The following is a 16,079-nucleotide window of genomic DNA, read 5'->3' as shown; positions in this document are numbered from 1 at the left end:
TCTTTAAACTAATGAATAATGCCTTTTATGGAAAAACAATAGAAAATGTATATAATAGACAAGATGTAGAGTTAGTTAATGATGTAGATAGATATATTAAATTAGTAGAAAATATTAGTTTTAAATATGCTGTAGAGTTTGATGATGATCTAGTAGCTGTACATAAAACAAGAGGTAATGTTAAATTAGATAAGTTTAATTATATTGGATTTGTTATATTAGAAAAAGCTAAACTATTCATGTATAAAGCCATATATGATTACTTTGAGAAAGAGTTATCATTACACAGATACTGATAGTATATTTATAAACATAAATGTTCCATTGGATAGTACTATAGAAAAAGAAATGAATAAGATACAAGGTATATTGCATAATAATGAATTAGGTAAGATGAAAGATGAAATACCTAATGATACTATTATGGAAGCTTGTTTCCTTAAAGCTAAAGCATATTGTTACAATACTGTTAAACGAGAAGAAGAGAAAAAGTTAAAAGGAATAACTAAGGCTACTATTAGAAACCAAATTAATTTAGAAGATTATACTAATGCTATATATGAAGGTAAAAGTAAATATGTAACTAATTATACTATTGATAGCAAAAGGCATAATTTAGAAACAAAAGAACAATATAAAATAGCTATAGATCCATTTGATGATAAAGGTATTAAAGATAGTAATGGTGAGTTTAGGTTCTATCAGTGAATTTGCAAAAGAACTTCGTTGAATTATAATATTGGTATGAGAACAAATAATAAATTATTATATTATTATAATATTTGTATGACCACATATATTAAATTATTTTTTATATTATTTCTTCTAAATCAAGTAAAAAATTACAAGAAAAAAAATTTTTGTGTAAATATCAGTCAAAATAAGGTAAATATGAAAAATGGAAAATTTGAGTAATATGTGTATATGTCTCCATGGCTCGGGGGCCCGGAGGCCACCATATACACATTACTCTCAGCCATTGAAGATAATATTTTTGCTCCGCCGAAATGCGTCGCTTTGAATTGAAAACTTGAAATAATTCCGCAATTGGATAGGAAGGCTGTGTCATTGTTCATGTCTTTAAGGTCCGATGACCTCACAAAATGGAGCAAACAGTAAGCACATTAGGTGATCACTGTTAAATGTGATCACTTAATGTCAAGTTATCTAAAAGGTGATAGAGAAGATTAACTAAATAATCGACTGCGATAACTATTGGCGATAGTTGAATATTTCTTTTTACACAGTTCCGATTTGGATTTTGTCAACCAAACTCATAACCAGATGCCTCTCATCGTATGCAGCCTAAATTATTCGCAAAAATACTGACCTCAACGAGCTTCTATAAAAAATAGTTCTCTCGTTTGACTAGAAACAAACAAAAAGCGACTAAGGTCGGACGAATTACTCCCCAATGACAGTCGGGGCACTTTAAAGAGTGGGTGGGTAGATTGGAGAAATTTTGTGATGACCCCAGGCGCACGTGCTATTTTACTACATATTAACGTGCTATATAACAACATATCATTTGTAACTGGGGGTCATAAAAAACATTGGGGGGGGGGGGGGGGGGCGAAACAGAATTGATCTGAGAAATCAAATCATTCCTAGTCCAGCGAAATGATGTTCTCCAACAAAACCTAAAAACCGTCGAGCGAACGTTGGTTTTAAAAAAGGCTCACACATTTATAATAATTGCTTCAATGTCCCAGATCAAATTAAAACGCTCAATTTTCCCAGTACTGGGCTTCCAAAAAAATTACCCAGAAGCTTGCCTTAAAACCCAAAGCATTTTCCCAAAAATTGCATTTCTTTGCTCAGTTGTCACCAGCCGATAGCTTACATTATTCAAACACGTGTGAATACGTGTAAAAAGATGAGTGAAAACTTGAACAAAAGAATTATGAGACTTCTAATGGGAAAAATCTTTGAAATTAACGCCCAAGATCATATTTAATTCGGTTATATGGATTGTATTATTAACGGCAAATTTTGATTATAACTCAAAAACCCGCAACACAATTTCAGTTCACTGCAATAGGTCTATGATTTGAATTTTTGGATCTCTTCTGTTTTGGCCCCCCAGCGTTTTTTACGCCCCCAGTTACAAATTATATGTTGTTATAAAGCAGGTTGCTATGTAAAAAATGGCCCGTGCGCCTGGGGGGCTTAAAAAATATCACCCCACTAAGCTGGGGGGCCGAAACAGAAAAGATCCGATTTTTGTTAGTAGCGCAAATGTTCATTTTGGTTTTCAGAAATGTAATGATATCCAACGACGTGCACTCTTATCGAGTATCGACTGACCTAGTATGGATGCGTATGTCTTCATGTGGTGGTGACTGGAAGCCAGTTGAAAGGCCTCATCGTGACACTTGGACATGACCAGGAACTGAATCGCACTCTCCATGTCATTCATCCGCACGAAGAACCTGGAAGTCAAATCATGGCATATCAATATAAACTCCTCATCAAAGTCATTTCACAAAAAGAGAATGTCAATTAAAAACAATTGGATCTATTCTGCTGATCAAAATCAAATCACTCCAAAACCTGCAAATGAAAATCAATTCACAAAAAATCGGAAGAATTCATGTGATCGAGATTATCAAAATGCTCACACAATATAACAATTATTAAAATTGTTTCAATAGCCCCAGCTATTGCTTTGCGGCTATTGAAAAGAACAGGCAATTCAAATAAGGTTCAAGTTCAAATTTTCAGCTTTGACGGAACTAGCGACCAAGACCAGCACACATTAAAATAATGATCACTTGACAAACTAGTCAATTAAAATAATTTCGCAATTAAAAAAAACTGACAACCAAGAATAACTCACATTGAAAACAGGCCAACCAAGTCCATTTCATATCGTTTCAATAAAAAATGTCTTAAAAAAGTCTGAAATCCCATTCCGTTGAACGAAACTGTCAATCAAACTTATTTCACGACAAAAAACCCTGATAATCAAAGTCAACTGCTCGAATCATCAACTCAATTTGACTTCGCCCCAATATAATTAAAATTCTTTGAATTGTAGAATAACCAAGAGAAGGCCAATAACAGCCCAAGCTATCGCTTTGTGGCTATTGAAAAGAACAGGCAATTCAAATTAGGTTCAAATTCATATTTTCAGCTTTGACGGAACTAGCGACCAAGACCAGCACACATTAAAATAATGATCACTGCTCATTGACACCGCTCAGAACAATCTATTAGAAAGAGCATTTGACATCGAAACAATCACTTAAAAACTAATTCAAATAAAAAACATAGCAATTAAAAACATCTTTGCTCGAAAGAACTTGTGAAAAAAAAAACTAGTTATAAATTCCTAATAAAATTTTACATTGAAAGCCAGCCGTATAAAAATCGTTACATGACAATTTACCTAATGCCATTTTACCCAATGCGTTTTACTCAATGCTCTCTGATCTTTTCGTTCAATTATCCGATTACAAATTAGCAGTATCTATTACAAGAATTATTTAAAAAAATTGCGGACAATATAATCCCGTGTTCGGTTGTGATAGTTTCATATCAAGTCTCACAGGCCATTTATTTTATAGTCGGCTAAATAGTCGTTCTCGTTGATTTAGCAATAGGGTAAATTGGGTAAGTTGGCATTGGGTAAAATGGCATTGGGTAAAATGACAGGTTGGGTAAAATGGCATTGGGTATAATGGCATTGGGTAAAACGGAATAGGGTAAATTGTTCTGACACCTTTATAAATATTTAAAATCAAAATAAACTCTCGAAAAAAAATCATTGTGATAAAAAGAACCAGTGAGTCAATATCACAAAAGTTTACATCACAAAATGTCGACAAAAACGATGTCAACAAAAATCGTCCGATAAACTTTAACTCACAGTAAAAATTTGCCATTCAAGCTTTCATATCAAACGCAACTGGAAAAAAATAATGTCAATTTGAAAGAAGCTTAAAAACGAAATTGCCTCACATTTGTAACAAGCCAATAAAACCCAATCATTATCAACAGGACACGCCAACTACGAGACGCCAGTTTTCTGTTGACGCTTAGTATAGATTATGGGGTTTGTAAGCAACATTATGAGACAGCACAGGACATAAAAAAAATCGCCAAACATATATTTTGAACCTACACTTTTGCTGGAATGAATTCAGACTCACTTGGCAACTAATTTGGCACCCTCGATCGACCCAGTTTCCCTCACAATTCGGACAGCCTCTTCTGGGTTCTGCAGGTGGTCAACTTGAATTCTAAAAACAAACAAACACAAACAAACAAACAAACAAACAAACAAACAAACAAACAAACAAACAAACAAACAAACAAACAAACAAACATCAATGAAGTGATATTTTGCATCAAAGGCATTCACACAAAGGCAAATTGTACACGCCCATTTTGGATCCCCCCCAGTATTCTTAAGCCTCCCAGTTCAATTTATATGATGTTATAAAGCATGTTACTAAGTCAAAGATAGCATGTGTGCCTGGGGCGTTAAAGTTAGTTGCCCACTCAGCTGAGGGGGGGGGGGCAGAAAAGATCCTATTAAATTAAAACTTTCATTCAGCACCGTGAACAAATTATTGAAACGGTTTTGCTAAGAAAAACGAAAAAAGTCAGCAAGCTTAACTAGTTAGAGAAATCTGAGTAATTCTGGAAACATTAAGTCGAAAGTTATAATTAAAAATTTAACTTAGCGGATAGACATTGAAAAAGCGTAGCCCTTTTATTTTTAAATATTTTTTATCGTAATTTTTCTAAATAAATTATTGTCAGCAATTTCTCTTTTGAAGAGTTTCTATCACAAGTATTTTCCCATTAAGAGTCATTTCTCCCATCATTGATTTCTGTGAAGTACATTTCTCCCGTCAGATATTCTTCAATCGTTACAAAATTTTATTGAAAGCAATTTTTGTTGTAAGCTATTCCTAAAGCAGAGCGTTTATGATTCCCATTAACAAATGTTCCTACATATCACTTTACTGAGAGATAATTAGCACGTACGCCTGCAGACAGAAGCGTCAAACTTGTACGCTCAAAAAGTTGACACGTAAGTGGGAGGGATAGATCTGCAATTTCTCTTGTAATTAATGTCATTATTCTAAAGTTTTAAGGGCCGCAAAAATGAAGCAAAGCACTTATTGGCTATTGGCAGAAATTTATATTTTTGTTCCGAGCAAACTTAGTGCTGGAGAAACTATATGCTCAACTGGTTTTTATTGTTCGATCAATTTTGGACGTTCGATACATTAATCGTAGAGAAGTGAGAGTGGCATCACTAGAAAGCCCATCCAGCGTAAAATATATAAAAAAAAACAATTCTTTTCGAATTTAGTTTTATTCTGGGCAGATATTCAGGTTTAAAATTTTGCGAACATTCGAATCCTATCCGCTGTTTTTGTTCCCGTTTTCCGGAATTTTCGCTCAATTTAATTAATAGTTCAATATCAAACGTCAATTACTGACAGCTTCTATTAAATTAAAAATGAGGCCCAATAATCATATATTGTGTTTTAAGAGAGCAACTCATCGTTTTATGGCCTCGGCGTATACTTGTAATCACGTCACATCACGTAAAGAGTTTCCGTAAACTTAAAATGAATTTTTGTGTTTTTCCCGCACTTGTCCTTTTCGGAGTATCATCACTTAGTATCACAAGTAAAATTTTAGTTGATGTCCTTAAACGGTATAAGTGATCCTATATAACGCTTTCAGTTGAGTACAGGTTTTCAGATGAGTACAGGCTTTTTTGGCCTGCACTGGAGACATGAATGAACTTATTTAATGATTTCAGTTGTTATCTGTGAGTTAATCAATTGAAATAATTCCGAAAAATTTAGTTGACATTTTAAACGCCGGCCCTTATATTCTTCTATTTGACAACTTGTAACCTAGTCTCATTATTGACAAGTCCATTCAACTGTGATGAAGCAAACATTAATATCTGTTGTATTTTTGTTGCAACTGACGAATTTATGGCTCTGAAACTTTTTTGATAAAAATTTTTATCAGTTTTTGATATTGGTCAACGATTTTTGGTTCCTTTACTGTCCTTATCGCATTTTCGCTGAACAATAAGGGCCCCTGGCGTTCAAATAAGACCCAAGTGAACACTCTTAATCTTCCCAGTTGATAGCTTAGGGTGATAAGGGATTCACCACTTTAAAGTTTGCCTGTTTTCAATGATAATTTGCACTCTTAAGACTCAGCCACCACCAATGAGAAGTGCAAATTGCTTCCAATGGAGATACAGGTTAACATGTCTGAAATTTTTGAAGTGGAATATGGCTACTATGTCTTTTGAAAATATTTTGTTTGAAAAAAAGCAGTGGATTTTTGAACGTCGAACCATCCTGTAGCACAGTATCATTCAACACAGCTCTTTCAAACGCATCTTCTTTCAAATGAAATATTTAATCCATACAACGGCCGCTTTTTAATTAATCTTTCCCTGTGTTCTCTGAGGCTCCAAACTTTTTTCAAAAAAATGAGACTTCTGGACATTTGCCCGTTTTTGTGTTTCTTTTTTGGTTTTCTTGTCGCATTACAACATCAATGACGGTTTCCATTGGCCTTTACGAACAGAGCAAGTGAAACATATTCTGGATAATGATAGCTCCCCATGGCTTCTCGTCGAGTTTTAGACTAACATAATTGATAAGTTCAGTAGATAGCTAATGGATTTTTGACTTTGAAATCAATTGTTTTTAAAAACATAAATTTTTTCTGATGCTATTTAGGGCTTTTCTGATGCTGCATCTGCTATTAAGACTTTTGTCTGATTTTATCTGATGATTTCTTGATTTTGTTATAAAGTGTTTGTAACAGAATAAAGATTAAGTTTTGGTCGTAATTAAGGTTCGTACTGATTAAATGATTCTGTTGTTCATCTTGTCTCCTTGTCTCGATGATAACATTCTCATCGGCTCTTTTGATCTAAGTGATTGGTACAATAACGACCGGTCTCTTCACTGGCTTTCTAACTTACATAAAAGTCTATCTAGTATTTTAAGTTGAAAGCTGATGGTTGTTATGACTTTGATCCTTTTTATACTTGTTTTTTATCGATTTCTTAGCGAGTCTCATTAAAGACAGTTGCGATCAACTTTGAAGTGAAGTAAAGAAATGATTTGTTTAGTTTAGGTTTTATCTGATGCAATTTGGGCTTTGTTTGTTAGTGTCTATTTTAAAAAAAATAGGTAGTGAGTTTGATCGCGAATAGTATTTTTGTTGTATTGTTTTGTTTTTTCTCTTGTCTCAAAGTCTTAATAATGGCAGGTATCATCGGCTCTCCAATGCAGCATTATCTTTGAGAGGTTTGAGTTTAAAGCAATTTTTTCTGCTTATTTACCTATTATTTTCGAACAATTCGTTTTTTTTAAAGTTTTCTTCCCCTTCGTCATTTGGCAGACATTTAAGTATAAAATTTGGATGAGCCTGGTCGGAACACGATGTGCAAACGAAAATTACTCAGCCTCCTCGTTCGTGACCAAAATTGATGGGTTAATTTTTTATGGTCACGTCAGAGGGCATCGGATAAGAAGTAACAGTTGTGTAAAAACGCGAATATCATTTTGTTAATGAAAAGTGCAAAAAACAAATCCTGAAGACATGATCAGGAATTTTGTAAGAAGAATTTGAATAAACTAGAGGAATAGACGCAAACTGACGCCAGAAAAAGTGAATTTTCTTGAAATATCTAACAACGGCTTTGGGCCAAAATTTTTTGCCATTGAAAGTTAATTGAAAATTCACTTTAAGAGCAAAAAAATTGCTAAGCACTAAAGGAGGTTGGTAAGAAACAAAACGGCAAAAAGTTGTCAATTTATACCCCATTGGTTGAATTAATTCGCCCTATACCCTCTTCTTTAAATACTTCATCAAAGCTCTGTCCTATAAGAGTTTGCAGAAAAAAATGAAATTCTAACTTTAAAGTTGATATTTTAATCATGTTTGCTTCTTACTTGAAAACTTTGCCATGAAGTTTTTCGATTGTGTCAGCACGGCCAGAGGATCTGATATGCTCAGTATTTTGAAAATTTTTAGCTGGCTATTATTTTCTCCTAGTTTAAAAATTGCAATAAAGCTTCAAACAAACATGAACATGCTAAAACCCTTTTAAAAAAATTTAGCAGTTGCTAAAAGGGGCTATTCAAACACTAAATAAAATTTTTTTGAAAAATTGTCCCTTTTAAGCCCTTTTTAAGAACCTAAATGAATTCCAAAAACCGTCCATTCGGCCGTATTTTTTGGAATTTATTTTTGTTTTTAAAAAAGGGGCTTACAAGGAACACTTTTTTGAAAAATTTTATTTAGTGTTTGAATAGCCTCTTTTAGCAACTTCTTATTTCCCTTTCGAGTTGGTATAGTTATTTTGACGGCTTAGCATCTCTCAAAAATAGTTAAATCTTTGTTCAATCTTTAAGGCTGTACTCTTTAAAATTTCAATACATTTTATGCTGATCAATCTTTAGGCGGCCCGTTCAGTATATTTGCGTTCACAAGCATCTTTTCTGATTTCTCAGGGCAGGGACAACGAGACAGCAGTTGTTTATTTAAAGTGAGTGAATAAGTACCTAATGACGTTGTCGAAGTCCTTCGCGGACGTGTATGCTTGAATAGCCTCTCTGTACTTTCCCTCAGCCTCTCTCGCCTTCGCATACTGCAGGTGCAACTTAGGGGAGGCTATGTGGGGCAGCAGCTCACCCACTTTACCCCTGAAATGAAACTTGTAAATTACCCCACCCCTAAATGCCTGAAAAGATGGAAAGAGTTTATTAAGACCTAAAACAATTAAGTAAAATAAGTTTTTTTAAAATTTTTTTAACATTGATTACAGTTTCAGACCTCTACGACCTTAGTAGAACTTAGACTATTGAAAGTCGACTGATGTTGAGTGTAAAAAATACAAAATGTTAACGACAAGACAAAATTAAAACAGAATAGCGTCGAACGAATAAAATTATGTATTGGGCATCTAAAATTTCCATTTTTGCGTTTAAACCTGAACCGCGTCTTCAATTCTAATTGCATTGCGGAGCGCCTATTTATTGAACTCAATTGATGAATAATAATGAGAATACAACCTGCAAGAAGTCAGAAAATGTGACGCAAAGTTTTGAAAACCTATGTAAACGAAAAACTGTTTAACTAAGGCAAAATATAACAAACACAAAAAGCTATCTGAGTAAATGTTAAAAGCTTAGAAAAACAGCTCCCAATTTCTAATGAACCTTTTTTGTTGGTAGAGTACATTTTGGAATTAACAAATTACTATACTATTGAATTTATATCAAAACTTAAAAAATGAATATGAACAAAGATGGTCATTGCATCCCTTAATCTAGCTCCCTTATTCCTCTTTTATCTGAAATGTTGATACGAAAAAATCGGTACCTAGCGTAAGCAAATACCAGAGCAGAAATAAAATTCAATTTAGAAAACAGATATCTGAATCAATGAAAAGTTAAGATAAAAACCTTAGATGGCACGAAACACAGGAAAAACAAACAAAACAAACCTTAAGAATAAGAGATTAAAGCATAATGATAAAAAAATCATTCGACCATTTAGTCACCAGTATCAACCAGATAAAGCGCGACGGTTTGTGGGAGGGGAAGTGACTCAGGGGTTAAACTCTTAAGCTCAAGAATCGCCCTTCACACAATGAAACACACCAGCTTAATGCTCCAAGAGAGCTGCTCAAAAAATTAATGCTCCCTGGGCTTCAGCTGTTTATCAAGTTTCTGAGGAAAAAATGCTAAAAGCGCCAGACAAAAAAACGGTCCAGCAAAAAACCGCATGAAAAGACCACAAGACTAATATAATTGTTTCAAATAAAAAAAAAACTGAAAATTTTGGCTTCTTTTGCTATTTCCCAGGACACATTTCAAGGTCTAAGGAGATTTTATGCTGATTCTTTGTTGAGGCGCTCCATAAATACAGTTTAAGAAAAGCAAAACAAAATCTAGCTTCTTGTTCACAGCTAACAATCGTTAACACTCAGTTGCTAGCTGTGAACAAAAAAAAACAAAAAGCAACAAGAAAAAAAACTTCAACGAAAAAACTTAAAAGCCTGGAAAACAGAAAAACCTCCCGCCAACATCACTAAATTAGGCACAAAATAGAATTGATAGAGAATTTTGAGGCATAAAATGCTTGTAATGGAAAACATAGCACGTGGACTGCCAGAAAATAGCTTCGTAGACATGTAGTCTCAAAAAGATAATGAAAAGATACCGTTAAAACTTTCAGTTTTTTTAACCAATCACTGAGTTGAGATGGCATAATTCGGATTAGAAGACATTTTAAAATATGTATTATTAGTTCTATTAGCTGAAGTCAAGCAGCCGTCAGTTAGATTGACATACACTTAGTTGACCCAATCTCCATCAAATGTAGCCAGCAAAAGTCATTTTGAAAGCGAGGAAAAACATTCATGAGAATGAGGTAAGTCACAAATGATCAAAATCCCAAACACGCGAATGAACCAAGGAAAAAGATCCAACAAAAGACAAAAACGATGGTCGAAATAGCGTGAACGAATTAAAAACAAGCAGATTTGATGTAAGCGCGATTGTAACAAAATATGTCGAAATAGCATGAATGATTTAAAAATAAGCAGATTTGATGTGAAAGCGATCGTGACAAAAATCTTGACGAAACAAGTGCTGCACTACAATTCAAGGAACTGAAAATCTGCCTTTCAACAATTTAGTAAACATAACCGACTGAATTTGGACGAATTGCTCGCAAGCAACCAGAGAGCGGTTCGCTTCGTCAGTAGCTAGCTACGTTTTAGTGAGGCCACCCTTAGCTTAAATGAAGGGGCGAGAAGTGAGCGTAGCGGGGTGTGGGTGCACCGGGAGGGGGCGATGGGGGCAACAGGCGATGTCTTCAGCTGCACAAGCCCTTTACGGCCTCAACGATGTAAAGGGAGAGGGGGTCGGGGTTGAGGGGGGGGGGTCGTGGTCAACCTCTAAGAACCGCCCTCTACACCATAAGTATAGGTCTCCATAACAGTTTCAGTGAATCGCATACGTTGAGACTAGTGAGATGAAAGGCTCTATTATAACTTGATGCCCTCTATGCGCTACCCGTCTATCCCGTTTTTGAGGACGAATAGTCAAGTCAGACAAAAAACCGGTCAAGTGAAAATTCGCAAACAAAAAATACCACACGACTAAAATAATTGCCACAAACTTAGTTTGAGAGCAATTAAAAGGAACCTTTGATAGTTAACAAAGCATATGACTCCTTATATACAAAAGAAAATACGAGAACCAAGGGACAGCGCCAAAAAGCAATAAAAATGACATTTAAAAAATTCGCCTCAACTGTTCGCAAACAAATGGTGTCTGAGCATAGAAAAAAAAACAAAGATATGAAAATAGGTGGATCCAATTGTTTTGCAATAAAAGGCTGATTAAATCCTTTATTATTGAGATTAAGTGGCGAGCTATCAAACATAGCTGGCAGTTGCTTCAATAGCCTTGTGAATCTGCAGTCTCACAAGCCTCAAACTTACTGCTGCTTCTATAAGCTGCTCTCAAGTAACCTTCAATTAAAGTGGCACGCACTCAATTGGCCTTAACTCTTTGAATTAAAGTTAAAATAAAGGTGACGAAGTCATTTTTGAGAGTCATTTTCGGTCACGTGTGACCAAAAAATTTAATTACGCGAATGAACAAAAATAACTCGCTCCACTAAGAGTGGAAAATAACGTCACGCACTTAATTCAGTTGAAATTACAGAATGAATGAACAAAAATGGTCGTAACCGAAAAAAACTATATACTAACTACGAAAACCAAGTGGAGGCAACAGTCGCCCCAGAAATCGTTTTGCTGCTATTAAAAAGAAACATACAAACGTCGGACGAACTGATGTCGAACAACAGGTGGGGCATTTAATTCAACAGGTACGCATAGAGAAATTTTCGTTTATGGGTGCAAAAACATCCAGTAAGGTTGGGCTTGGAGCCGTCGACCTCCAGAGCCCTCGACAAAAGCATTAACCACAAGGCTATCAGGCTCTTGTGATTTCCTGAGCTGGAATCGCATTTTCTCTAGCAATAAACTTTTAATAAAGGGTGAAAAAGGCGTGAAAAGGGTTGACTTTTGTCTATTAATAAACCCAATGTGACATTTTATTATTTAGATTATGTGATAACAGAGCACAAAGGACAACAAAACTGATAAAAAGTTGAGAAATTCACTCACATTTATATATTGTGTAAAAATGTGTATAAATCTTAGTAATCTTTAGCTGTCAACTGAAAACCTTAAATAGGTGCAACTTTGTCTCACCAGAGAAACCATCGGACCTGTCATTAATGACACTAAGTGCAAGAACAACAAAAAAACAAGAACAAGAATTGAATAATTTCATAAAGTTTTATGCAAATAAATATTATGACACAAAAATTAAAGTCGTAGGAAATTATAGCTATCGATTAAAACATTGACTAATTTCAGTTGTGTCTCTTTAGAAATCCAATTTTGTATCCTTACTACTCTAGCATGACTGAAACCACAACTCAGATGTGACTTTTCGTTGACATCTAAAAACCGAAAAATATGTGGAAAAACTACGCCTTTGGATTGAAAAAAAAAATCCAAGAGAAAGACAACAATAGCTCACCATCACAGCTATTGAAACTAACCGACTAAATTCGGGCGAATTGCTCTCAAACGACCGGTGAGCGGTTGGCTTTGTCAGTAGCTAGCTACGTTTTAATGAGGCTAGCTTTAGCTTAATTGAAGGGGCGTGAGGTGAGCGCAGCGGGGGGGGGGGCTGATGAGGGGAGAGCAACGGTGGGCGGGGGGTCTTTGGCTGCACGGGTCCTTACGGCCTGAACAACGATTTGCAAGGGTGTGGATTACGGGGGGGGGGGGGTGAGTGAGGAGGGCTGATGTGATGGGATGTTGTGAGGGGGGGTTGTCAACCTCTAAGAACTGCCCTTCACACCATAAGTATAAGTTTCCAAAACAGTTTCTGTGAATCGCATACTTGGAGACTCGTGAGCTGAAGGGCTCTAAGAGCACTTAATGCCCTCTGGGCGCTACCTGTTTATCCTGTTTTTGAGGACGAAAAGTCAAGTGGGTCAGACGAAAAATCGATCAAGCGAAAAAAAGACCAAAAGGACTAATATAATTGCTACAAACTTCGTTTGAGAGCAATTAAAAAGTAAGCGAACCAAAACATTTTTTGCGCCCATTTTTCTCGTTCACTTTTGGAAAGCGGTATTAAGAAAACTTTTGGCAAGCTTCAATGTTTGCTCTACTTTTCAAAAAAAAAACATAAAACAAAAAACCATCAAGACTTTTCGGAGTCCTACAAACTCCAAGAGCGGCAATACTCCTCTTCGAGTCGTAAAACCACAATCACTACCAATATAGCTTCGCAGAACAAAAAACGATATTAACTCACGTTGAAAAAAAAACTGATTCAGGAATTTAAACTTCAAACAGTGATTCCTCCTAAACTTGAGTTCTTGTTTATCACGACCAATCATCATATTTCCCAGAAACCGCCTCATCGCCCTCGAACTGTAAGTTAACTACTTTAATTGCATTTTTGTCACCCTTATAATGGTTCGTATAATTGCTATATAAATCATTATGGTAAAAATGCGCCTTCATGAGTTCAAAAAAGGGTTGCAAAAAGCAAAAATAAATTTTAGATGATCAAGGTGAGGGTGAAGATTGATTTTGTTACACTTCAAGTAATCGAGCTGCATTCTAAAAAGCTTATAAACGTAATTTATCTTAACTAAGTCCTTAATACGATTTTGATTTTGCAAAATTCAGTACAATTTTGATTTTGCAAATTTTCTTATTATCTTATGGCACTTTATGATGTGGAAAATTTGTTCAGTATGTGAGTAGGTTGGTTAAAATTGCTCAAATACATAACTCAGAGTTCAATTTTCAAAAGATAACAAACATTGCCAATAATCTTTGTACCCTTTTTCACAGCCCATAGCGCCAATTAAAAATCCATAGCGATGATTAAAAGATAATCTTTTAGTTATAAAGCAATTCATAAACTTGATGAAATTAAAATTTCCCGTTGTGGAAACGCGTTGGCGATGTTGTCTTTCATATCGCATAGTTAATGCCTTCGCGAGCAAAGAGATTGACTGTACAACTGAAACGATGAAAAACGCCGATCTAATTTAAAACATACGCAGGTCCTCAAACTAACCTCTGTTTCTAAGTATCATAAGATGAAATATTTTGTTTTGAGAGCAAAGATTTATCCGCCATACGATTGAAGTAATTATAAATAGCTTGCGCGAAAGTTCATCAGTTTACTTGGTTTATTGTACAACTGTTTCATGCGTGACTTCTGCTTGAAAACAAAATTCTATTGTCAACTATCACATCTTAAAAGAATTAAAAATTATGCACTAACCAAGGTGGTATAAGCAAATTTACAAAAACAGCTGTCAACTAAATAACATCGGTAGATCTTTTCATTCAAGAAAAAACATAACCGACTAAACGTCGGAAGAACTGCTCTCGAACGACTTGTGGGAGCTCTAATCAATTGCAGCTTGCTTCAGTCTGGGGGGGGGGGGAGTCTAAATGGGACTAAGAAGTTCAATAATGGTCTTCAAGTAACTACATTAGAGGTTAACATATACCACTATTAAATTTAAAGTGAAAAATGGCACCAGTTTCGGCGCACTTTTCACTTGAAATTTAATTTTAAATTGCCGCCAATTGAGTTCAGCTGCTTGAAATTGTGATTGAGAGAGAATTTTAGATCACGCGAAACGCAAAAAGTCAAGGGCGTAAAAGTCACTCGAAAAGTCAAAATTGTCAAGCGAAAATTTTGCATAAAAAAACATAGCCGGTAGAATACCGGAAACGATTCGAATCGTCGTGCATTATAATCTCTAACCTAACCTTACCGAAATCAGAACATCCAAATAGACAAGAGAGAAAAAAAACAAAACTAGCCCAACAAACCACATTAAAGTGTTTTAAAAATGTCGACAATTTTTTAGGTGCGGGGGGAGCTAAGCGGGGTGGGTGGGTAGATAGGTTGGGGAGGTGGGTAGTGCTGGGGTAGTTGGGGGGAGGTGTATGTTGGGGTAGTTAGGTGAAGGGAGGGGATAGTTTGGGGGGTAGGTGGGGGGGGGGGGTTAAGTTGGGGCGGGGGGATAGGTAATTTCTGGGTGGGGGGTAGGTAGGTGGGTGGATGGGTAGATAGGTTCGGGAGGTGGGTAGTGCTGGGGTAGTTGGGGGGAGGTGGGGGTAGCTAGGTGAAGGGAGGGGGTAGGGGTAGGTGGGAGGTATGTTGGGGGGTAGGTAGGTGTTGGGGGGGGGGGGGTTGTGCGGCGTAGTTTAGAGAATTAGGGGTGACTTATATAGGAACAAAAATTCTCAGAATGACCTCTTCACCTTGAACATTACCAGCAGTTCCTAATTACTATACATTACAAACGAAGCTACTGTTAAAGTCCAAGGTTCGAAAACAGAAGTCAACAATCAAAAACGGTGGTAAAATGCTCGAACAGAAAGAAGTCAAAATTCAAGTCATGAACTACAGGTTTTTTGCTTTCTGCTAAAAAAGCCTGTAGAATCTCAATACTCCTCTTCGAGTCGTAAAAAGACACACACGTTTACAATAATTGCTATGAACTTCGTTCAAGAGCAATTAAAAATACATATTTCTATTGAAATTAAGCTGAGTCAGTGATAAAAAGTAGCTTTTGTAGTTTCTACGTGGGCTACAGCAACCTATCTTAGAAAGAACAAAGCAGAAAGCAAAGAGAAAAATGTACAAAAATTTCTTTGCTCAGGACAAAATTTGATCAGTACAAAAGTTCTTTTGACAAGATCCAAATCTAACACTATATTGCCTCTATTTTGCCCTTTCAACCAATGTTTTACCCTTACACAATCGGTTTCCAAATGTATCATTCAAAAGCGAAGTGAATTTCTGATGATTTGAGTGACACAACCAATAGCACGTCGTTTTGTGAATAAGGAACAAAATCTGATACCTTGAGACATTTGCGTAGTTTCTTTCAGATATCTTATGACTGATGATTTTCAGGGAGAACCAGTTGCA

At 35.7% G+C, this 16,079-nt stretch overlaps 1 protein-coding gene across 1 annotated transcript in view; it reads right to left on the bottom strand.

Moving 5' to 3' along the window:
- Nucleotides 1–16,079, bottom strand: part of LOC142356448 (WD repeat-containing protein 19-like) — a 71,195-nt gene that overhangs the window by 35,134 nt on the left and 19,982 nt on the right. The window contains exons 4-6 of the mRNA XM_075408362.1: nucleotides 8,571–8,711; nucleotides 4,155–4,244; nucleotides 2,308–2,432 (exon numbers count right to left, since the gene is read on the bottom strand). Coding sequence (XP_075264477.1) covers nucleotides 2,308–2,432; nucleotides 4,155–4,244; nucleotides 8,571–8,711 — 356 coding nt within the window. The remainder of the gene's footprint in view (nucleotides 1–2,307; nucleotides 2,433–4,154; nucleotides 4,245–8,570; nucleotides 8,712–16,079) is intronic.

This window comes from Convolutriloba macropyga, unplaced genomic scaffold, assembly GCF_964194025.1.
Source record: "Convolutriloba macropyga unplaced genomic scaffold, txConMacr16.3 SCAFFOLD_608, whole genome shotgun sequence".
NCBI lineage: Eukaryota > Metazoa > Xenacoelomorpha > Acoela > Convolutidae > Convolutriloba > Convolutriloba macropyga.
Note: the sequence above shows the minus strand (reverse complement) of the source record. Positions and strands in the feature narration are given on the sequence as shown.